Genomic DNA, 24,543 nt, shown 5'->3' on the forward strand with positions numbered 1-24,543 from the left:
ACACACACACACACATTAATTCTGAGGCTTCAAAGGGGTGATTATGCACTGTGGATAAACAGTGTGTGGAGGGCAGGGGAGATGGAGGAGACGATGACCTGTGGGTAATTAAGTGGAGATGCCCCAGAGACATCTGGAAACACTCTGAAAGACAGAGCAGGAGGGAGAGGCGTAGAGAGAGACCTGAGAGACATCAGCGCCTGGAGACAATGGGCAGGGCTGGGTGCGCTCCAGAAAGACCGGGAGAAAAGGCAGGACAGAAGGGCTGAGATGTAGGTACTGTTCTAGGAGCAAGGGTTAGTTAGGAAAACCAAGACAGGAGGCTGAATTAAGTCGCAGGGGACAGGGTATGGTTAACGTAAGGTCCACCCCCAGGAGGGCTCCACGCAGATGCCCCCCACCTGTTTAAGTCTGTGCCCAGTACCTGTGTTGCCTAGGTACTGGCACACCTGGAGGCCGTTAACTCCTCCTTCTCTGAGGTCACATCCAATGCACCTGGCCACCCCTCCCGCCTTTCCCTATAAAATCTGGCTCTCTGTCTTTGTCTCTCTCGCCCTCTTTCTCTTTTTCTCTTCTTCCTTCCCCTCTGGCTCCCACGCCTCCATCTTGTGTGGGCTGGCAGTTTGCTTTACCTCCAATAAACTCCTTTCTGCCCCAACCTTGTGGCACTTACAGTTAAGAAGGTGGCACAAACCAGGTAGCCACCAATCACGTGATGGGACCCAAGGCCACTGTAGGGAGTACAGCTGGAATGAAATAATGGGAAAAAAAATCCAGATTCCAGTGTCCAGAAAACAAACAAACAAAAGAAGATGCAGATTGTACTAAAATGGAAGGAAATTCTATTTTTCTGGCGCTTTCTAGGAAGCACCTTCGATGATTTTAAGCAGGAGCTGTCTAGATTTTTCAGAGCCATTAAAAAAGAGAGGGGTTGGAGACATGGCTCAGTTGGTAAAGCGCCAGCCAGCAAGGGGAAGTGTCAGGTAGCGAGTTTGAGTTCCAGTCTTTACCTAAAAAAAGTACACAAAAGAAGTGAAACGATGCCTGCCGCAGGCTCAGAAACCAAGCGCGTGGTCGGCAGCGCCCCCGTGTGACCCCCCCCCCCGTGACCCCCCCCCCCCCGCCCTGCGTGACGGGGCAGCTGGACGCCCGGGCGACGCCTGTTTTCTCTGCCATCTCAGATGTGCTGTGCCATCGCCATCCGCTTTCGTCTTGTCTGGTACCAGCCCCAGGGCCTTGAATTCAGAACCGGAACGCTGTCCCTGGGCTTCTGTGCTCACGGCTGGCTCTCTACAGCGTGAGCCAAGGTTCCACTTCCAGCTTGCTGGGTGTTTGATCGGAGATGAGAGTCACAAATTTTCCTGCTCAGGATGGCTTCCAACCACGATCCTCAGACCAGACTCGTGAGTAGCTGATATCACAGGCATGAGCCACCAGCGTCTCTGCCACTGTGCCATGCATTTTACAGTTACCGACTCTGTACATTCTTCTTGCAGTCAAGTGAGAGGCCGAGCACTGGGAAGGAGTGTACCTCAGTCCTCTGAGCTCCTCAGGAAGTGGGCAGGGCGCGTGGGCGCGGGCACCCAGCGGCTCGATGACCACATCCCCGGCTCAAGCCACCCACTCCTCCATCACCGTCAGCGCCTTCTCAGCCTCTGGCCTACTGGGGTTTTCTGTAATTCCCGCCCCCCCCCCCCCCCCCGGTCACGTCACCACTCTGACCTCCAGGACTGCTTTCATCAGCACAGTGCGATATTATTATTTTAAAGCTGAACAGAGCAAAACTTGGCCTCCATCCCACTTTCGGTTAAATTCCTCATTTTCCCCCTTTTACTCTCAAGTTGAGAAAGAACTGTTTAGGCTGACTGATTTCAATCAGTCTCTTCTCATTATCTCTTAAACCAATTCCAAAGGAAATGCAAACTCGGGACTCTCAGGGTAGGCCACTTGGACGACCTTCACGCCGCATCCAATGTCATCTCTCAGCCTCCGCCTCACGCAGCCTGGCGTGATCGTCGTTATCATCGGCTCAGTCTCTTCCTCTCCTGACAATTTCTACCAGGGCTCCAGGCCGCTGCTCGCCCTGGTCTTCCTGTTTCCTCCTCGGCTGCTTATCCTCCTCTGCCTGAATTCCAAATGCCAAGGGGCTCCCAGAACTCAGACTGGTTTTTTTTGAAGGTCTTTGTACAGTGCTTTCCTCCTGAGCCATTTCCAGCTCCAGGGCTTTCCACACTAGCTATATGCTAACGTTCCCAGGCTCGCTCTTCCTGAACTACCCCTCGCCCCAGAACCCGGTTTATCAACCTGCCGGTGTCACATCCCTACTGAAAACTGTACTAAGGAACTGAACGTCAGGTTTCTGACGCCGAGTCCCGGCCCTTCCTCCCCAGCTGCTCAGCTTCTGCCTCCACTCTCCTGCTGCGTGGCAAGAGCTGTGGAAACTGCCTTTGCTCTTTTTTTTCCTCCTCACTTCTCACACTGCTCATCTGCTCTTCCAGGCAGATCCTGCTTGGCTCATCACCACAAACGATCTGAAACTCTGTACTGGAGGTGTGCATCCTCACTCTCCCGCCACCGATACTCTCGCCCAAGTCCTGAGTGCCGTTCTCCTCTCAACTCCCGGCTCCAGAGCACCTGCCTTCACTTCGGTGGAAACAGGATATGCAGGACTTCCGCCTGAAGGTTAGTCAGGACAGCATGCAGACACCAGCTCACCCACATGCCCTACAACTGGTGAATGGATCAAGAAACGGTGCTAATATGTACACAGTGAAGTATAATTTAGCCATAAAGAAAAGGATGTCATTTGCAGGGAAATGGAAGGATCTGGAAATCATCATAGTAAGTAAAGGAAGTCAGGCTCAGAAGCACAAAGGTCACATTTTCTCTCCTAATGGATAGTGGACCTAATGGACGTAAAGTACAAACATGTATATAAACAAATATAGGCTCGTGCTGTGCGCGTGTGTGTATGTGGTATGTGTATATGTGTGAGCTACCATGGTAAAAGCCTTTTGAGCAATTAACATGCACTTTCATGAAGACAAGTATTAGGACAGTGAACCGTGTCGGATGCTGGGTGTGGGTGCGGGGGGGAGGTGGGAAAACAGGAGAAGATGGTGGGAATACTTTGCATACATGAGTGCCGAGGGACCAAGGAAGCTTGCTGGGACTCACTCGGGAAGGGGGAGAGGAGGAGGGGGAGAGAGGGGTGGCTCTGATGGAGATGTACTGTATACATCAATGGGCATGTTAAAATGAACCCCATGTACAAATGACTGGCACTAATAAAAACTCATAAGCCAACCTTAAAGGCCAAGAAAACAACAGACCATCACATCATTCTGCTCCAAACCCTCTGATGCTTTGCCAACTTAACTCAGAGTAAAAGTTACAGTGCTCAGGGCCAGGACCCCAAGTCCTGAGTGATACCAACGCCCGGTGAATCGAAGCAGGGGCTTTAGGTCCACGGTTCCGGCATTATCTGGGAGCTCGTTAGAAGTGCATAATCTCTGGCTGGCCCTGATTCAGACTTCCTAACTGGCAGCCTGCATTTCAATGAGACTTGTGGCAATCCACAGGCCGCTACGGAGGCCCCCGCGTGGCCCTCTGTGGCCTTCTCGCTGGTCACGCCGCCGTCCTGGCGGGGCCATGAGGCGGGATGTCCTACCACAACCGCGGCTTCCTCTGCCTAGGAACTCTTCCCCAGACGACAGCACGCCGGCTCCGTGGCTTCCATGGGGAGGTCATTAGTCTAGTCGCCGCCTCGTTCAGTGCTTCCGGGGCTCCTCCTGGCTTGTCCTCGTGCTCTTCTACTTAATCCACAGTCATTACCAGGGTAGCAGTATGCATTTTACTTGGGTATTCTGTTTATAGTGTCTGACTCTGCCGATGGAACTGGGGCTCTAAAGAGTAAGACTGTTGTCTGTTTTGATCACTGCATTAGATCGAATGCCTAGAACACTGGCACAGAGATACTGGGAAAAATTTTGATTTAATGAACCGGATTTAGGAACTAGGCAGCCTTTGGAACCATTTTATGAGCAGTGAGGTCAAACGGCAGATATTAATGAGGTAAGAAATGAACGTGAGGGAAGGAAACAGAATTATAGAGTGGAGGCTATTTTTTAAAGTGCTCTAAAGAATATTAAAATAATTCATCTTCAGGATTAGCTAGCGCCTTAATGTATTTGTGATTATATTTCCTCCTTGGCGAGTAACTTCTTCATACCTGGAACAGATAAAGAATTCGAGCAGAGCAGAGATTTTCAAGGTAAGGCATGAGGCAGTGCTATTCTCTTCTTCCTTACCTATTCCACCAAAAGGATGTGGGGTGGGGGCAGGGCAACCAGAGGAGACAGGAGCCGGCTAACGGTCCCAATCGTCCTGAGTGAAGAACCGTACTAAAAACCCTGCCCTTCCATGAGAAAAACAAGTGATTTCAAGCAGCTTCGCAAGTTGACGAGCAAATCCCTTTGTGCTTTAGAGTGAGCACAGAGGCAGGTCTGCTGAGTTTCAGGCGCGTTCACGGGGCGCTGCAGAGCCCAAGCAGACCGCAGCTCTGAAAAGCACCACAAATGCCCCTTCCTCGGGGGTTTTGGTTTTTTTTTTTTTTTTTTTTGGTGCCAGTACTGGGGCTTGCCAGTACTGGAGAGCCTCACAGAGCTTCCTGCCCAGGCTGGCTTCAAACCTTGATCTCAGCCTCTCGAGTAGCTGGGATTACAGGTGTGAGCACCACTGCCAGCCTAGAAGCTTTATTTTGACTCTGGTGCCAGAGTCCAGCATCCCGGTACGGCTGCTTACCCAGTTGTAGCCAGATCATGACTTTCCTTGGAGCCATCTTCATCTGCAAATAGGGTTGGCAGAGCAGCGCTAGACATCAAGCCTTCCATCTCCCTGAAAGGAAGAGCATTAAAAAATAATTAATGGCTTAATCACTTCCTGTCCACGTTCCACTACTTCAGAAGCCAGCCTTCCTCAACTTCATCGCATCAGCAGCAGAACAGAGACGGACCTAAATATTTATTTCCCTCACTTGGGACACATCCATTTAAGCTCCATGGAAAATGGGCTTTTAACTCAGGTCGTGCAAGTGACCACACCAAGAACAAGTTGGATTTTAACAAATGGGACACGGCTGGGAAATTCCTTACTTCATCATCAGAAGCCCTGTTCATTTCCTGTAACAACTGCTAAGCAGGGAAACCCCAGAATCACTGCCACCCTGCCTACTGCCTTCCGGCAAGGCATTTAACATCTTCAAGTCGCAATTTGCCCATCTTAACCTACAGGGGTTACTGAGAGGGGTTGAAGGAAAAGTGCTTCAGGAAAGGAGAAAAACCAAGTTGAGGCTGGGCCCTGAGCATTTTCTATTGGGGAAAGTATTGTCATGACAGCATCACCAGTTCCTGTCCCACAGGGGTCAGGGCTGCAGTCAATGATGACAAACTGAGCCCTCCAGAAGGGAAGAACACACAGGAAGAGGAGTGGGGAAGGCACACTGATGTGGTTCTGAGTCAAAGAAACCACACTTCCAGGTCAGAAATACACGGTCAGCAGCAGCAGCAGCAGAAATAGCACGCACCTGGCTACAGGAAACAGCTCAGCTTCATTGGGGAAAACAAATACATCACCATGACCTGAGCTTATCACGCCGGAACGATAAAAGGACAGAGAGAGTAATTTCATTGAGCATTATCACTACAAGAATTTGTTTTCTTCCCCTTTCAAGCCTTACCACCAAGGGCTTCACCCCACGGAGCTAAAAGCAGCAGCCTCCCATTCATCAGGAGAGCGATAGTCACTTCGCGTAAAACACTCCACAGTGACCCCACACGCCAGCCCCTTAAGTGGAGCCGCAAATCACTCAAGACAAAGAGCCTCCATCAAGGGCACTGGAGAAGCAGATGGTGGCCATTCCAGCAAGGAGCCTTCTCAGGCCTCCTGGGGGGAGGGGGTGGCGGCCAAGGAGCTGGGGGGGAGGGGGAAGCCTAGAGGCCTCAGAAGGGGGGGAGGGGCACAGCTCACCCCGCTCAGGGGAACCAGGAAGAAATCACCGGTGACACCCACGCTGTATTTGCTCAGTTCAGTGGCGTGATTCATTTCTCAAACACGAATCCTGATGTCTTGTTTCTTGTTCTCATGCTCACTCCTGAGTTTTTGGTGCAGCCGACCAAGTGCCCTCCATGGCTGGGCGGGGCCGGCGCGGGCACCTCCGGGCACCTCCTGCGCTTAGGTGAGCCGCCAAGGCAGGGGAACTTCCCACGCAGCTCCAAGTCCCGCGAGCGCTCCTCCCACAGAGGCCCGAGTTTACAAGTGGAATGGGCACTAACCAATACCGCAGAACTCCATTCTCCACGTTTTCTAGAGTAATCCAGACTCAAGTACTTGAATTTTAACCGACATTCTACAAGACCCTGGCTTTCAGGACTGTTGACTACCCGACTTCAGTGCGAATGTCCACTTTATCAAAAGAAAGAGCAAACATTTAAATTAACGGGTACCTACCCTAAACTATAAGGACTTTGTGACTAGTTTCTGGAGTCCCAGAAGTCACTTGGCCTCTTGAGAAGCTGAAGACACAGAGTGTGAGGCTCTTGGCATGGCTCCCACACCTCAGAAGGAGACGTGGTGGGCTGGGCGCTGGTGGCTCACGCCTGTCACCCTAGCTACTCAGAAGGCTGACATCTGGGGATTGTGGTTCAAAGCCAGCCCAGGCAGGAAAGTTTGTGGGACTCTCATCTCCAATTAACCACCAGAAAACAGGAAGTGGCACTGTGGCTCAAGTGGTAGAGCGCTAGACAGCACCAAGGCCCAGAGTTCAAGCACAACTATGACCAAAAAAAAAAAAAAGGAGACATGGGGCAAATGAGCTGTTATTTCATTCATGTGTCAACGGGGCCTCTCAGCGAACCTTTGGTATCTTTAGTCATTTCTGAAATGCAGGAAGGCAGCTGCATAACACAGCCTTAACAACATATAAACAGACCACATAAACAAAGGAAGTTGGGAGAACACACATTTCTTCCTCGCCTCCCCCCACCTCCCCTACAGTTTGTTTTACTCAACCCATATGGCTCCCAGTGTTCGGGGGAGTAGTCAGGCTCCTAAGAAATGCCTAAGAAAGTGGGTGGAAGGTGAGAGGGCCAAGACCAACAAAAGAAGGAAATGAAGAAAAGTCCCAGTGAAAGCCAGAGGCCTCTAAACTATGCAGTAAGTTGGAAAATAAAACAATTGCTAAGAATGTGGCTCGGATCCCGCGAGACTGTGCTTTCATCTGGCCTACAAGGGGGTGATCCAAATGCTGTCAAGGCTACTAGGCATCCAGCGTCCAGGGCCCTTCCAGCAGAGCATCTGTGCCTGATCAATCCCACTGCGGAGGTCGCCCCGCTCTCCCGAGTCCCACGCGCTCAAGAAATGCCAGGCATGCTGCTCTGGAAAGGACAGCCGCATGCGCGCTTCTGGGAGCAGATCACCCGCAAAGCCAGTCTCCCATTCAGACATTCATTTCTCTCAAGAGGGGACTCACCCAAGCCCAGCAGCTGGAGACTTCAAAAACAGCATCACTAGCTGCGCACTGCTGGTGGTTCAGGCCTGTCATCCTAGCTAGTCCGGAGGCTGAGATCTGAGGGTCATAGTTCCAAGACCTTGGGCAGGAAAGGCCTTGAGACTCTTATCTCCAACTACCTATATCAAAGATGCCACAAGTGGAGCTATGGATCAAGAGGCAGAGCATTAGCGTTGAACAAAATGCTCAGGGACAGTGCCCAGGCCTACAGTTTAAGCCCCAAGGCAGGCAGGCAGGCAGGCAGGCAGGCAGACAGACAGACAGACAGACAGACACACACACACACAATTACTTGGAGATTATACTTGGAACCTGAGATCCCAAAATTCCCTGCAATGTTCTACTACTCACTGAAAAGAAACAAACAACCTGATGTGTAATAAAAAACAAAGAACCAATTTAAGATATCTTATTAATAACACATAGAATTGTAACAAGAATTATATTAAGGATATTTATTGCACAAGGGACACATTCTCTCTGTGATAATACTGGGAGCTAGTCATAATCAGAAGGTGGGTTTGGTCATTTAGGGCTAGAAAATGAGAAAGTAGGCTGTTTAAGAAATGTTCCTCTATTAAGACTGTTCTAGCAACCTTTGCAAGTGAAAGGACGGTCGCCTGTGAGGCATGTCTGTGCGGGGTTGGCTTTCCTCAAAGTGCCCGTCCTACTTTCCAGGTGTTAATCGGCTTCCTCAGAGCGTCTCGAGGATATGCTTCCCCTTCCTTCCCTACCATTCCCTGGCCCCGTCATAAGTCTTGGCTGATAGGCGGCATTCCGCCCTCGTTTTCCTCACTGCAACCTTGTGAACAAACTTCCTGGCTCCTTTAAAAAACCTGGTCACTTCACTACATCAACCTGGAGTTCAAAAATCATTATGCTGAAGCACTTGTGGCTCACACCTATGATCCCAGCTGCTTAGAAGGCTGAAATATGGAGGATCGTGATTTGAGGCCAGCACGGGCAGAAAAGTCAGTGAGACTCCATCTCCAAAATAACCCAGGTGGGAGTGCCAGCTGAGCAGGTAAGCAAACGCTAGGCCCCCGAGTTCAAGTCTTAGTACTGGCAAACAAGAGCAACAACAAAAGCCTTTAGCCACAGAAACTTGTATTTCCTGACCCTTGATTTCTTCTTTCTCTGCCCCCCCCTAGAATCCATGGCTATTTCAAATATTTGTTGACCAAGCTCTTGTTGTTTTTTGCTGTCAGTTGTGGGGCTTGAATTCAGGGCCTGGACGCTGTCCCTGAGGTCTTTTGCTCAAGGCTAGTGCTCTACCACTTGAGTCACCGTGCCACTTCGGAGTGGCAGGCACTTTTCAGTCCAGGCTGGCTCTGAACAGTGATCCTCAGATCTCAGCCTGAGTAGCTAGGATTACGGGAATGAACCACTGGCACCTGGCGCCTAAAGGATTTTTTGCAGAGGACACAGCATACTTTTGTCAAAACTCACAGAATGTACACTCCCCAAAGTGAAGCTGCCATCAATTATGGTGATAACGTGTCAGGGTGGTTTGTGGGTTGTAACAAATGAGAGCAATAAATTCTGGCACAGGATGCTGGCAGGGTGTGGATCAGAGTATGTAAGAAATGCACTCTCCCCAAAACTGCTCTCAGAAAGGTTCATCCGTTAAAAAAATATCGCGTTACATTATGGTTTTTAAAATAATCATAACTGTAGTAATGTAACGTGCAATGCAAGGCTGTACTGGCATAAACAGGCTGGCTTGGCTCAGCACGTGAACTGAAGGAGGAAGTGAAAGCACAAAGGCTTGCGACAGTGGCGCCTACCAGCTGGAACGCTTAGCGGGCACAGTCAGGAGGCTGTGGGCATTAATCAATATGTTTTACAGCAGGATGGAGAACACTGGCTAATCCCGGTAGGCAGTTAACTTGGGCTCAGTTAAGTGAAATCCAGTTAAGAACTCCTTACTGTAGGATTTTTACATGGGAGACGAGAGGAAAAACGACGAGAAGAGGGAATCTGAGAGCAGGCACTTACATTTTTAGGGGGAGGACTAAAGGAGGGGGAGTCAATTAGCAGAAGAGGCTCTTAAAATGATGCTTCAAGACATGGGCCCAGACAGGTGTGGCTGTGCATGCCTCTAATTCCAGTACCCGGGAGGATTGCTGAGTTCAAAGCTACATAACATAGCAACATTTTTTTTTTTTTTAGCTTCAAAGAACAAAAAATGAAAGAAGAAGCAAACAGGGATGGGTATAAAGAGGTGTGTGTGGCCCAGGGCTTGTTGGAGTGGGCAGAAAGTTCTCTTTCTTGGCTGGAGACATGGCTCAAGCAGCAGAGAACCTGCCTAGCAAACACAAAGCCTCCAGGCCAAACCCCAGCACTGTACACAGAAGGCCTCCCACATTGCGGGTGGGCGTGTAAACCAGTGCAACCTCTGTGGACATGGGTATAGAGGATCCTAAAAATCTACACTAGATCTACCTGAATGACCCTCACGTGCCACGCTTGGGCAATGTACAATAAAGGCACCCGAGTGCCTGGGCTGACTGCGCCTTCCTTCACAATAACCCAGTGGTGGGAGCAGGTGAGGCTGAAGGTGAGAAGAAAACATGTGCATATCACACACACACACACACACACACACACACACGTATGCACCATGTACTAAGCTGTAAGCGAACATGAAAGTATGCCCTTTGCAAGAAAGCTGATGGAGCTGAAGGACATTATGTTGAAATAAGACAAGCCCCCAAAGCCAAATACCATGTTTTCATTCATTTGTGGAACCCAGGTTTTGCTCTCTCTCTCGCTCTCTCTCTCACGCTCTCTCTCTCTCATGTGCTCTCTCTCTCTCTCTCTCACTCTCTCACACACACACCCCCCTGTACATATACACAGAACTTGATTATCAGACTGTGTGTGGGGGGGGTTGAGGGGCAGAAGGAAAGTGAATGATAGAGGATGAATATTACTATATAAAAACAGTGTCGGGGCTGGGAATATGGCCGAATGGCAAGAGCGCTTGCCTTGTGTACTTGAAGCCCTGGGTTCAATTCCTCAGCACCACATAAACAGAAAAGGCCAGAAGTGGCACTGTGGCTCAAGTGGCAGAGTGCTAGCCTTGAGCAAAAAGAAGCCAGGGACAGTGCTCAGGCCCTGAGTTCAAGGCCCAGGACTGGCAAAAAAAAAAAAAAAAAGAAAACAGACAAACAAACAGTGTCTACATAAAGATGGCACAAGAGATCTCACTGCAAGCTTTGAATCACTAAGGGATAGGTGATGAGGAAAGAGATAAATAGAGGGGACTATGTTAACTGAACTGTAACTAATACGATGCATGCGTGTGTGAAATGCCACACTAAAAATACATACTCGGAGAGGAAAATGGGCAGGTACCATCGTGAGGGTGAGCGGGAGGGTGATGGGGGAATAGGGTCAAAGCACTACCACGCATGTACAAAAACAGAACAATGAACACTGTGGAACTGTTCTAAGAAAGGAGAGGGTAGCAATAGAAGAGGAGAGGCAAAGCAGTAGAAGGGACAGGCTGATGGAGTCCTCTGTGTATGTGAATGGACATGTCCCAGGGAACCCTCCCCCACAGGTACAACCAATGGAATCGAATGAAATTTTATTATTAAATTGTAGAATTTCTATTTCTAGAGTTTAGTCTTGTGTAACCATACTATTCCTGATGTTTTAAAGTGCAGATAGGCTAGCCTTGGACAAAATGGTAGGGCTCATGGATTCACTCATTGAATAAGTATTGGTTGGCTATCAACTGTGAACCTTTTCTATGTGCTGAGAACAGGATACACTGGCAATTAATACAAAACTCCTTGCCCTCAGAGAGCTCAGAGTACCCTGGATAGAATGGATAGAATCCCCCCTACCCCCCCACTCCCAATCTCAGTAAAATGAATAATGATACACAGTAACAAGTGCTAAGAAAAATAGGGCAGGGAAAAGAGGCAAGGAAGGCCCAAGGGAAGGGGGTATCTGTTCCTGGTCTCTTTGGGGCGGCCCCTGCTGGGGGAAGAGGAGCCCAGGCACCCAGGCAAACAGCGCACAGAGGATCTGTGATAATGGGGCCAGGCAGGCCAGCGGAAGTCTGAGCATGCAGGCTTTGTGGCGCCCTAAACCATGGAGCCACTGGAAGCTTCTAGGTCAGGCAGGCCTGGGACCCAACATTTAGGATCACTGTGCTGTTGGCAGGTGGTGTGGGAACGGGGTGGAAGTAAGCAGAGGCCTGAGAAGCCATTGCAAGGATCCAGCTCCAAGACTATGGCGGCTTGGGACACAGGGATGGCAGCAGGGAGTGAGGCATGGTCAGCTTCTTGACATGCCGTAAAGGTGGAACCAGCCACCAAGTTCAAAACAACTGAAAAAGGAGTGAGAAAAACCCACCAGCTCTGGCTCTGCATTGACCTACAGCCTTACAATCTGATGAGTAATAAAGGGTAGGCTGTGCTGAAGATACTTATTTCAAAGCTAAATATAGGATTTATTTTTTTTTGCCACAAAAATAGCCCAGCCTTCATCTAAAGTAGGTGGATGTCCATATACCACACGCCACGGAACAGGTATTTGATTGCCTCACTGTGCCCACAACTGTGCTTGTTCAAGCGGCCCAATGGCTCACACCTGTGGCTCCAGCTGCTCAGGAGGCTGAGACCTGGAGAACTGCAGTTTGTAGCCAGCTGGGCAGGAAACTCACCTTTTCTCCAAAATATCCAGCAAAGAGCTGGGCTGGAAGTGTGGCTCAAGTGGTAGAGCACTAGCAAGAAGAGCTACTGTGACGTCTTGAGTTCAAACTCTATTAACAGCCCCCCACAAGCACGCTCGCGCGCGCGCACACACACACACACACACACACACACACACACAGAGCTGGGCACTGGTGGCTCATGCCTATAATCTTAGCCCCTCAGGAGGTGATCTAAGGATCGCAGTTAAAGCCAGCCAAGGCAGTGAGGTCCAGGATACTCTTCTCTCCAAGGAATCACCAACACGCCAGAATTGGAGGCGTGGCTCAAGTGGTAGAGGGCCAGTCTTCAGTGAAAAAGCTAAGGGACAGTGCCCAGACCCTGAGTTCAAGCTTTAGTACCAGTATGAGTGGATGTGTGTGCGTGTGTGTGCACACGCATACACACAAATTGTGCTTGGTGTCCAGGATGCACAATTTTCAGCCTGCTATCTTCCTTTGTCTAGGACACTGTTCTGAGAAAACAAGAAAGGGGAAGAAGCGGGTAGAGTTAGAAAAAAGAACAAATCTTCTATCTTTGCCTCTGCTTTCTTGCTGCAAACGTTTGCAAACTTTGACTCAGACAGTTCCTTAAAACCCGCCGACGTGCCAGAGTGGAGAGGGGCGGCTGAGTGGAGAATTCTCTCCACCCACGGATGGCGTGCTTGCCTCCCTGACCCCGCCATGCAATCTCGACAGCCAACTGTTACTACCAGGTCACAAAATGTACTGCGAGGAAAGAAACGCCCCGCGCCCCTCCCCCCCATCGGAGCATCTAGAACAAAGAATGCTTTCTTTATGCAAGGCGCTACAATAACATGGGGAAATAAAATACCCCTTCTCTGCCAAAGTGACACTTGCCATTTTACAAGCAGGGTGCTGCCTTCCCAGGGCAAGGTCCACCTAGCTGGCTGTTTTATCATGCAGTCAGTTATCTTTTTTTTTTTTTTAATTTTTTATTAGGAAACAAGGATGGACTTGGACCAATGACAAGATGAAGTTTTCCTGGATATATAACGTAGTCCTCAATAGACTTCCTCAATCAACAGCACTTTCCCCTTTGTGTGGGGCGCTGGTGTTCTAAGACGCAGGAAAGGGCGGCTTTATGAAGAGGGAGATGTGGCTACAGCCATATTCTCTCCACAAGGCTGTAGGCACACATACAATACAATTATCTATGTGCATGTGGATGCATGGTGCTGGGCATAGAACCCAGGACCTCACCAAAGCCAGGCAAACCATCTACCACGAAGCCACACCAGATGCAAAAGGCCTGTCAGTGGCGTTCAACTCCATGGTCTGGAAAAAGAACTAAGTGTGGCCTAACTATATGAGTAGCAAAACAGGTCTGTTTTTTTTTCCTGTTTCATGAAGACATGTAATTTTCACTCTCCCTTCTCGATGATTCCCATAGAGGTTTATCAGAACAAGGGGATTTATATATTTATCAAAGGGGGCCAGAGGGGCTGGGAATATGGCCTAGTGGCAAGAGTGCTTGCCTTGTATACATGAAGCCCTAGGTTCGATTCCTCAGCACCACATACATAGAAAAGGCCAGAAGTGGTGCTGTGGCTCAAGTTGGCAGAGTGGTAGCCTTGAGCAAAAAAGAAGCCAGGGACAGTGCTCAGGCCCTGAGTCCAAGCCCCAGGACTGGCAACAACAACAACAACAAAAAGCTGGAAGTGGCACTGTGCTAATGTGGTAGAGTGCTGGCCTTGAGCAAAGAAAGAAAAAGAGGGGACCCGAGTTTTTGGAACAATGTTTTCCTTCCAGTTTACTCGGTCACTGTGTTGGGTGTGGACCTGGAATGTCTCCTAAAGCTGCAGCAGTTGGGGGACTGTCCCCAGCTACTGGCACTGTGGGCAGGTGATGGCATCTTTAGGAAGTGGGGCTTGCTGGAGGCTCTGTTTTCGTCTCTTTTTCTCCCTCCTTCCTGGACTTGTCTCAGGCCTAAAGTAACAGACCAAGCGAACACATATTGGAGCCTCTGACATCATGAGCCCAAACAAATCCTTCTTACACTAAGTTGATTTTTTTCCTCAGGTATTTTCTATCAGCAAACGAAAGTGAATACACACATCAAAGACACAGAAAAGCCAGCCAGACGCTGGTGGCTCACGCTTGTAAGACTAGCTATTTGGTAGGCTGAGATCTGAGGATCTAGGTTCCAAGCTAGCTTAGGCAGGAAAGTCTGTGAGACTCGTATGTCCAATTAACCAAAAAAAGCAGTAAGTGGAGCTATGGCGCAAGTGGTAGAGACAGACCTGGGCACAAAAGCTTAGGGATAAAATTCAGGTCCAGAGATCAAGTCCCAGAATACGCAAAACAAACAGAAAGACAAGAAGGAATAAATATACAATAACAACCCTTGTCATTTTCTCCCATTTGTACTTAGAAACATTGATAATTTTAATGAAACACTTTGCTTAAAACCGTTTTGACTACATATATACATTGAATTATAAATGTGTTTGTTTTTGTCTTCCCTAATACATTGCTTAAAATAACCTTTGATTACGTATATATGAACAGAGACAAAAAAGCAGGGAGAAGATGATTCCAAGTAATTTCAAAGCCCTGTGTGTTCATGGTTCATAATCTAGTCAGAGACGGAGGCTAAGCAGACTGTGGAGAGGAAGGCGGCCATGGCGGATAAGGGCTAGGCTATATGCATTTCTGTGGGCGGAAGAGCAAAACAGGGCTGGGCTATAGAAGAATTCAGTGAGTCCAGTAACCAGCTAAGATAACCACAATTATTCTAATAAATTCACAAACGGAGAAGGAAGGAAACAGTAACAACAGCTGAATAAACATCTGAGAGGGAGCACTTAGTTGGCAAACTGAAATGTATAGAAACCCTGTGGATTTTTGTTTGATTTTTGTGCCAGTCCTTTGGGGCCTGGGCCCTGTTCCTAAGCTTTTTTTTTTTTTTTTTTGCCAGTCCTGGGGCTTGGACTCAGGGCCTGAGCACTGTCCCTGGCTTCTTTTTGCTCAAGGCTAGCACTCTGCCACTTGAGCCACAGCGCCACTTCTGGCCGTTCTCTATATATGCGGTGCTGAGGAATCAAACCCAGGGCTTCATGTATATGAGGCAAGCACTCTGCCACTAGGCCACGTTCCCAGCCCAGCTTTTTTTTTTAAAAAAAGCTCAAGGCTAGCACTCTACCACCTGAGCCACAGCTTTTATGTGTAGCTTTTTGGTGATTAATTAGAGGTAAGAATCTCAAAGATTTTCCTGCCCCAGCTAGCTTCGAATTGTGATTCTTAGACTTCAGCATCCTGAGTAGTTTAGGATTACAGGCATGAGCTACCACCACCAGCGCCTGGCTACAAAAATTCCTTCTAAAAGAAAAGCCAGAGACCACCAGGTGTAGGGAATTTCCTCAGCCAAAAATTGAAGAAAAAAAAAGAATCAAGTTACAAAGCTGTTCTCAATCTTCAAATTTTTCTCATGAAACAAGTAGGCACAATTGCAACTTGCTTAACAGTTTACAACAGAAAGAAATTAAAAACTTGGCATTTGCTGTGTTTTGCTTTTGAATTCTAAAGATGACAAAGCTTAGGACTTGGGACATTACCCCATAGCCAAGATAACTCGAATCTGACATATTCAAAGCTCATAAGAAATGAGATAATTCTCTCTTACTAATTCACCCACTAGAAGAAGGGTTCTTTCAGCCTTCAGAACCCACTGCATGCTGGGAACAGTATCATCTAGACCCTCCTAGTTTATAAATTACTGCTTTTGTTTCCTTCATTTCTAGGTGGAACAACAAATCCTTAAAACCCATTCATTCACTTTAATGAATAATGAATCCAATCACTTCAAGGTTCTTGATGTCTGGAGTATTTTCTGAAGTCTACTAGAATCTTAGAGATTTTCAGTGTTGCTAGCTGCCAGTCAGGCAGGAGCAGGTCTCTGAGATGAAGAATTTTCAGATGATTTACTGTGTTCTTCCTTCAACATTAAATATGCTCAGTAGCTTAGGCAGCAAGTACTTTGGTCATGAATAAAAACCTACAGAAGTTTATATTATCTTCTTTTCAGACCTCAAACGTAGAATGGGGCTAATACCCACGCCCAATCACCTCAAAAAAATACATTGAGAACCAAGTATTTCTTTTATATCCTGCAAACAAGAACACAAAAGCAGCTTGTGTTAACTATTCCAAACTTCCAATGAAATACATATGAAAGTATACCATATAAACTATTAAAAGAACAGACATGTAAGAAAGAAGACTGGAAGCTACGCTTTGATGGCTCACCCCATAATCCTAGCTACTCAGGAGGCTTCGATCTGAGGATTGCAGTACAATGCTAGTTTGGGGAGGAAAAGTTGTGAAGACTCTCATATCTCCAATTAACCAGCAAAAACCTAGGAGCTGGCACTCAAGTGGTAGAGTGCCAGCCTTGAGCAAAAAAAGCAGAGCCAGAGTATGAGGCCCTGAATTCATGTCCCAGGATTGACCCACGTGTGTCACACACACATACACACGGCACACCTATTCAAAATTATTAACTATAGAATAGAAAAAGGGGGCACTACGATATACTCAGCAGAATGGCGGAAGTTAAAGAATGACAAAAAACCAAAACCAAAACAACAATAAAAAGGAATGACAAGACAGTGCTGGACAAGGATAAGGAGAACCTGAAGCTTTCTTACTGTTAGTGGGGCACACTCACTCTGGAAAAATGTTTGGCTAAGAGCTGCTAAAACACCCCTCCTGAAAAGGCCCAACTCCACCTCTAGCAGGGTGCCGTGTGCCCCAGCCCCTCTCTTTGGCACTTATTCCCCCAAAAGAACTTGTTTCTTTACGCAGCCCCTCACCTGCTATTGGTCAACAGATTCTTTCTATCATCTTCATATATAATTGCAACGCACTTCAAAAATACTCTCTATTTTTTTCCTTTTCTGTCTCCCTTTCCCTTCATCCTTCTAAATGTTGTAGGACGTAGAGCTGGCTCCATCTTGATTACGGAAACATGGTAACAATTGTTAAAATGAAGAAGTCAATCTGAAGAAATTCTGCTTCTGTAAATGGTTAGCTTGTTTGTTGCCTGCTCTACCCGCTGCATCAACCCCCTACCATCTGTGCTGTGCTTTTACCCTTATGACCCCCCCAGCCCCTCGAGGACTGTTAGGGATCCCAGTGCTGGCTCCCGAGTCTGCGCTGGGTCCCTGGCCAGTCAGCCCGCAGTTTCAGCTCCCTGAATCTGTGCTGCGTCCCAGGTCCTGGCCCTGAGTTCAAGCCACAGGAAATTTTTTTTGCTTAAAGAAAAGAATATCGGTGTAAGTAAGAACTGCAGGATTAGAAGAATTTAAAAGGCGGGGGGGGGGGGGGGGAATGAAGGAGGAGGCAACAAGTTGGGTAAGAAATGTACTCACTGCCTTATGTGTGAAACTGTAACCCCTCTGTACATCGTTTTGACAATAAAGGAATGAAAAAATAATAATAAAAGGCTCAGGCCACAGTGAACTTTTCTTGGAATGACTACTTTAACTTCGGAATAGCTCTGGAAATGATACAGGTCCTTCTTTACAGTAAGCATCTCAAGTTCTGTCTGCCCTAGGAGTCTCAACTCACCAGTTAGTGCAATACACAAGGGTGTGCCTGCCCTCTCCTAAATAAACTTCATGTGCCCTAAGAACCCCTGGTTGGCTGAGATGCCGGGATTTCAACGGAAGAAATGTCAGGATTCTGTATTTTATTTAGTCCGCATTTCTCCCATTTGCCTTTCTCTACATGACAGCTTTCAACCAAAGTGTTCTACAGTTATGTCTTAATCAGCTAATAAGCATTTGTAGAGTTGTATTCAAAACAGGAATTTGAAATGGATGTTGGTATTTACAGCTTACAGCTGGCCACATCTGTCTGCTGATAGAAGCAGGAAGAGAAATCTTTCCTTGTGTAACACATTAGAACATGAGTTCCTCAAACAGGAAACACAGCTTGGAATTAGAGAATGCTCATTACCATCAGATGCTCTGCCTGAGGAGGTGAGCAGAGCTATTTTAGACAAAAATATGTTGGGTTGATGGTGACACTGGAATAAAGATATGTAGATGGAAAACTGGACTATGGTTAAAGCAATTAATTGTGACGGACTTTCATGAGTGAACAGAAAAGGATTTCCTGAACCAATAGACTGTGAATTTGAATTCAAAAGCTGTTAGAGAGTCAAAGTTTAGGAGACCAATGCAGAAGAATGAGAACTGCATTTAGGATGAGGTGTGATCCTGTGAAGTCATATCTTAACAGTCAGAACAAGCCTTCATTTCATATCTCTGTTCTCTCACGCTATAACGGCGTGCTTCTATTGTTCTGTTCTTTATTGCACAGATTAGAACAGTAATTAAGACTCAATTAACATAAGGTTACTGGCAACATGAATATAAAAAGGAAATCCTTTCTTCTTTCTTCCCCCCCTTTGCTGGTATGCGGCTGGTCCTGGGGCTTGCTCTCAGGGCCTAGGCACTGTCTCTGTGCCTCTGTGCTCGAGGCTACAGTGCTCCACCCACTTGAGACACAGCTCCACCACGGGCTTTTTGGTGGTTAATTGGAGATGAGAGTCTCAAAGACTTTCCTGCTTGGGCTACGAATAGTGATCCTCAGATCTCAGTCCCCCGAACAGCTAGGATTACAGATGGCAAAGTAAATCTTGACTCCAAATGTAAAATGTATCCATTTCATGACTGGGAAAGTTTTAAGACAGACTATTTTAAGAAAGAGAAGGAAAGTTTGCTTTTGGTGGTAAAGGGAAGTTCTTGCATGGCTGTGCTATCCAAGAGGAAGGGTGCCAGGAAACTGATGGTTCTATGGGATTGACATACAAGTGCTGGCCTAAGAAAATGTCTAAAGATAATGAAGGCTGTGTGCCAGACTGAACCGGGGAAATTCTATGTGCAGCTAAAGCCCCACTGGCAATACCCCTACACAGAGGGCCTCTGGTGCACACCTCTCACTGAGGAGATGGGCACACAGAACAACCTGTCAAACTTCTCTCCTTCCCAGAGCTACTGGCCTTCAGTTTAGGGCCCTCTAACTGCACTGATTTTTCTTTTGAACACATCTGTCTCCTCCACAGAAGGTGCCACGCTCTGAAAACACTTTTAGCTTCTTCAAGGATTTTGGTTCTCAGGCTATTATTTTAATCTTTCTTGCAACAAAGACTGTTCCTTTTTGCTTTCACATGTAAACATACTCTGCTTTTAAAAGAGAACAAAAACAAACAAAACTCCACACAAAGCCCTCATTCATTCCTTTCTATAACTGCCCTTCCCCTGACTTACAGCAGTGGGATGCAGGGACGATGCAGGAACGATTATTCCGGGGCTGGGGCTCCTCCCCGCTCCCTCTGGAGCTCAGGTAATCTGGTCTAGGTCTCTAACTCGTTCTAGGGCTGCCCTCAGACACCAGTCACCTCTAATGTGATGGTGGTGTCAATCTTCACCCCCTGGCTTTCTAATGGGCCTGGAATGCCATAAAGGACGCTCCTCTCACTCTAGCTCTGCCAGCTCTCCAGCTGTTCCTTGGCCTTTGCCAGCTTCTCTGCTTCTGTTCCTGGAGTGCACTCTCCCTTTCCCCCCCAGCCCCCACTTCTAACGATGACATCTAAACCTTCCTCTATGGAATCTGGAGCCTGTATCACAGGTGCCTGAGAGGGTTAAGTTCTTTGGGTGCACGATGACATCTAAACCTTCCTCTATGGAATCTGGAGCCTGTATCACAGGTGCCTGCGAGGGTTAAGTTCTTTGGGTGCACGATGACATCTAAACCTTCCTCTATGGAATCTGGAGCCTGTATCACAGGTGTCTGCGAGGGTTAAGTTCTTTGGGTGCGCGATGACATCTAAACCTTCCTCTATGGAATCTGGAGCCTGTATCACAGGTGTCTGAGAGGGTTAAGTTCTTTGGGTGCACGATGACATCTAAACCTTCCTCTATGGAATCTGGAGCCTGTATCACAGGTGCCTGTGAGGGTTAAGTTCTTTGGGTGCGCGATGACATCTAAACCTTCCTCTATGGAATCTGGAGCCTGTATCACAGGTGTCTGAGAGGGTTAAGTTCTTTGGGTACGCACTGGTAACTCACACTTAATAGCATAAAAAACAGAATCCATGTTCTTGGCCCAGCACCAGTGGCTCACACCTGTCTTCCTAGCTACTCAGGAGGCTGAGATCTGAGGGCTGCAGTTCAAAGCCAGCTCAGGCAGAAAAGTCTGTGAGACTCTTGGCTCCAATGAACCACCAGAGAATGCAGAAGTGGAGCTATGGTTCAAGTGGTAGAGTGCTGGCCTGGTGCAAAAAATGTACTGGGACAATGCCCAGGCCTGGAATCTAAGCCCCAGGGCCAGCACCAAAAAAACCTCACCCAAACCAAACACCCATACTCGTTCCCTCAAAATATGTTATCCAGGCCAAAAGCCTGGGCACCCCTGCCCCCCACCTTCACAACCAACCCCTCAGCAAGCCAGGCTGACTGCACCTCTTCTATGATTATTGTCACAGTTAAAGCTCTTTTCATTTAAAAACCCTGATCACCCTAACCACCTCCTGTCTGTCCTTCTAGCCTCCAATCAATCTTGTTCATTTTAAATACGAACATAATTACACATGCTATTCCTTCTTGAAAAATCATACCTACTGACTTCACAGGATTTTCATTTATATTGATGTGCTGTCAGTACTGGGGCTTGAATACAGGGCCTCAAATTTGTTTCATTTATATTGATGTGTTGACTGTCAGAACTGGGGCTTGAATACAGGGCCTCAAATTTATTTGGTTTGCCTGCTCTCAGGTAGAGCTCTACCATTTGAGCCATACCTCCAGATCAGATTTTTGCTGGTTAGTTGGAAATGGAGTCTTGGATTTTCCTGCCCAAGTGGCTTCAAACCACAATCCTCAGGCCTCAGTACCTAGGATTATAGGCATGAGCCACTATTGTCTGGCTTGTTTACTTCCCTTTTTTTTGGGGGGGGGGGTGCCAGTCCTGTGGGTTGAACTCAAGGACTGGGCACTGAGCTTCCTTTTTCAAGGCTAGTACACTACCACTTGAGCCATAGCTCCACTTCTGGCCGTTTCTGGTGGCTAATTGGAAATAAGAGTCTCAAGAGGAAAGATGGCGCTGTCACAGTAGGGAGGCACCCCGACTCGCTCCAACTGAATAACGAGCTGGGAACTCCAACACCCAACACTCCATCAAGAACCCAGCAAAACCTGCAGCCAGAAGCAGTGGAGATACGTAGGAAAACACAAAGGAGTAAAAAAGAAGAGCCAAAAACCTACATGGAGCTGGAGAATCTCCGGGGCACCCACCCCCACAAGCTGACCCTGGCCCAAACAGGGCCAGGCTGGGAAAGGGGAACCCAGCGATCGGTAGACAGGCTGCCGGGAGCGCAGAACCCAGGGAGCGGGACCCCACGGACACTAGGGAGGCTGTGGACCAAGACATACGACGGCGGCGACGAGAAGTTCGGGTCCACACCGGGATCGGATGGACGGCGGCTGGGGAACCCAGCACGGCAGAAGGGGGGAGCCGGGGACGCCACCACGACACTTCGCCACCCCCTGAAGGACCAACGGCTGCGCGGGACACACACACAAAGCAGCAACTGTGAGTCCCCCATTACCCTCCCTCCCCCAACGGGAGACCAGCTATCAGAGACCCAAGCCCTACAAAGAAGCTAGATCTCCCTCCCTCCCCCTCACCACCCCGAGGGAACAAAGAACCCCCAAATCAGGCGGGAAGCTCCCATCAGGCGGGGGGGAAGTCAGTTTAGCAGGGGAAGGGCGGAGCAGCCCCAAGGCTGCACAGGATCCAGATCTGGCCGAATCGGCCCTGCCCCCTTCCCAACAGGGGCCGGGGTTCGGCCGGCAGTGCAAGCCCCACCCGAGGCGCCTGGACCTCGAAGACTCTTACAACTAAAATCACAGGCGCTGGTGGGCAACACCAGCACAGCAGGGACACCTGGGCCTGATCACGCCCCCCCCCCCCCCCCCGCAGCGGAGGCGAGGTCTGAGGGTGCTAACCCGCGCCCGGACAGTCGAGCCCACTGGGCCCCACACATACCGCCCCCCACAACGGACTCGCGGGAGGGCGCAAACACAACCCAACAACCCGGGGCTCGCTCTGGGAGGCGTACCCTGCTAAAGTGGATGGGGCCACGCGCCAGCGCCTGTTGTAGCAGGCGCACAGCGCACAGGTGGGCGGGGCCTTGGCGACAGCACCGGCTCTGGTAGGCGTACCTGCACAGGTGGGTGGGGCCACAGCGGCAGCACCTGTTCTGGTAGAGGCGCCTACACAGGAGGGCAGAGCTATAAACCAAACCTGAGAAGCCATCCACAGATCTCCAGATGCGCAAATCACAAAGAAACATTAACACAGTTCATCAAAGAGCAAGCCAACTCGCCAGCTCCAAAAAGCAGCACGACTGAAGAGGAGATGGAGAATAAAAAAGCAAATGAGGCCATGTTAACAGGAATGATGGAAAGCGTCAGAAATGAAATCAGAAAACAATTCCAGGAGTTTAGAGCAGAAATCTTGAAGGACACCAGGAAGCCAAGAAAGAAATGGAAGCAAAAATGGATACAATGCAAGCCTCCTTTAAAGAATGGAAGTAAAAATGGATACAATGCAAGCCTCCTTTAAAGAAGACCTTAACATCCTGAGAAATGAAATGCATGAAAAAATGCATGAAGTGAGTGGAAGAACACCATCCAAGTACTTCAGGCTAACAATATGCAACCTTGGATCAAATATCCATCGAAATTGGAGTTCACATTCGAAGGGAAAACCAGATCTTTCCACACCAGAGGAGCTAAAGGAGTATGTGAATAAAAAACCAGCCCTACAGCAAATTCTAAGAGGGGAGCCCCACCCAACAAAGATCGTACAAGACACACAGACAGAAACAGAAAGAAACTACAATAGCCAAATTCCAACAGAAAGAACAGCTCACTAAAGACAAGAAAAAAAAAAAAAAGAGGAAAAAACAGCCCAACAAGAAAATGGAAGGAGAAAAAACACCCTTATCCTTGATCTCTTTAAATATAAATGGTTTAAACTCTCCGATAAAGAGGAGCAGACTAGCAGGATGGATCCGCAAACAAAAAGTTGACATCTGCTGCCTACAAGAGACCCACCTTACAGCAAGAGACAAAAACAGGCTCCGAATGAAAGGATGGAGCAAGATCTACCAAGCAAACGCACCTACCAAAATGGCAGGTGTAGCCATCCTGATCTCAGACAAGCTGGACTTTTCAGTAAAATCAACTCAAAAAGACAAAGAAGGACACTACATATTAATACAAGGAAAAATCCAGAATCAAGACATCACGGTGATAAATGTATACTCACCGAACAAAAGAGGCCCTACATATGTCAAGCAAATTCTCACAGAATTACAGAACAAGATAGATGCAAACACAATCATAGTGGGTGACCTTAATACCCCACTCTCTCCAAGAGGCAGATCCAACACCCAGAGGATTAGCAAGGGAGCTGAGGACCTAAGTAACACCATATCCCAAATGGATCTGACAGACCTATACAGAATCTTCCACCCTACAGAGACCCAATACACCTTCTTTTCAGCAGCCCATGGATCATATTCCAAAATAGACCACGTCATAGCCCACATAAAGAACCTCAGCAAATAAAAAAGTATTGATGTCATCCCATGTATTATATCTGATCACAGTGGATTAAAGGTAACCCTCAACAACAAAGGATACCACAGAGGCTATACACACTCTTGGAGGCTAAACCCCACACTGCTATCCAACACTTGGGCCACAGACCAAATTAAAGATGAAATCAACGAATTCATAAGCCACAATGACAATGAAAACACATCACAAAGAAACCTATGGGACACAGCTAAGGCAGTACTGAGGGGCAAGATCATTGCCCTCAGCACTCACATTAAAAGAATGGAAGCAGGGCTGGAGATATGGCCTAGTGGCAAGAGTGCTTGCCTCTAATACATGAAGCCCTGGGTTCAGTTCCCCAGCACCACATATACAGAAAATGGCCAGAAGTGGCGCTGTGACTCAAGTGGCAGAGTGCTAGCCTTGAGCAAAGGGAAGCCAGGGACAGTGCTCAGGCCCTGAGTCCAAGGCCCAGGACTGGCAAAAAAAAAAAACACAAACAAAAAAACAGTGTCTACATATATATAGAGAACGGCCAGAAGTGGCACTGTGGCTCAAGCGGCAGAGTGCTAGCCTTGAGTAAAAAGAAGCCAGGGACAGTGCTCAGACCC

General features: G+C 48.1%; 1 protein-coding gene across 4 annotated transcripts in view; it reads right to left on the bottom strand.

Moving 5' to 3' along the window:
• Hmg20a (high mobility group 20A) overlaps positions 1–24,543 on the bottom strand; it is a 65,040-nt gene that overhangs the window by 23,658 nt on the left and 16,839 nt on the right. For 2 of the 4 annotated variants that reach the window (XM_048329677.1, XM_048329679.1), the window contains exon 1: positions 4,804–5,712. In XM_048329677.1, the coding sequence (XP_048185634.1) occupies positions 4,804–4,892 (89 nt within the window). In that variant the 5' untranslated portion in view covers positions 4,893–5,712. Of the gene's footprint in view, positions 1–4,803; positions 5,713–24,543 lie in introns of those variants that run through there. The other 2 variants (XM_048329680.1, XM_048329676.1) reach the window with 2 other exon arrangements.

This window comes from Perognathus longimembris, chromosome 20 (assembly GCF_023159225.1).
Source record: "Perognathus longimembris pacificus isolate PPM17 chromosome 20, ASM2315922v1, whole genome shotgun sequence".
NCBI lineage: Eukaryota > Metazoa > Chordata > Mammalia > Rodentia > Heteromyidae > Perognathus > Perognathus longimembris.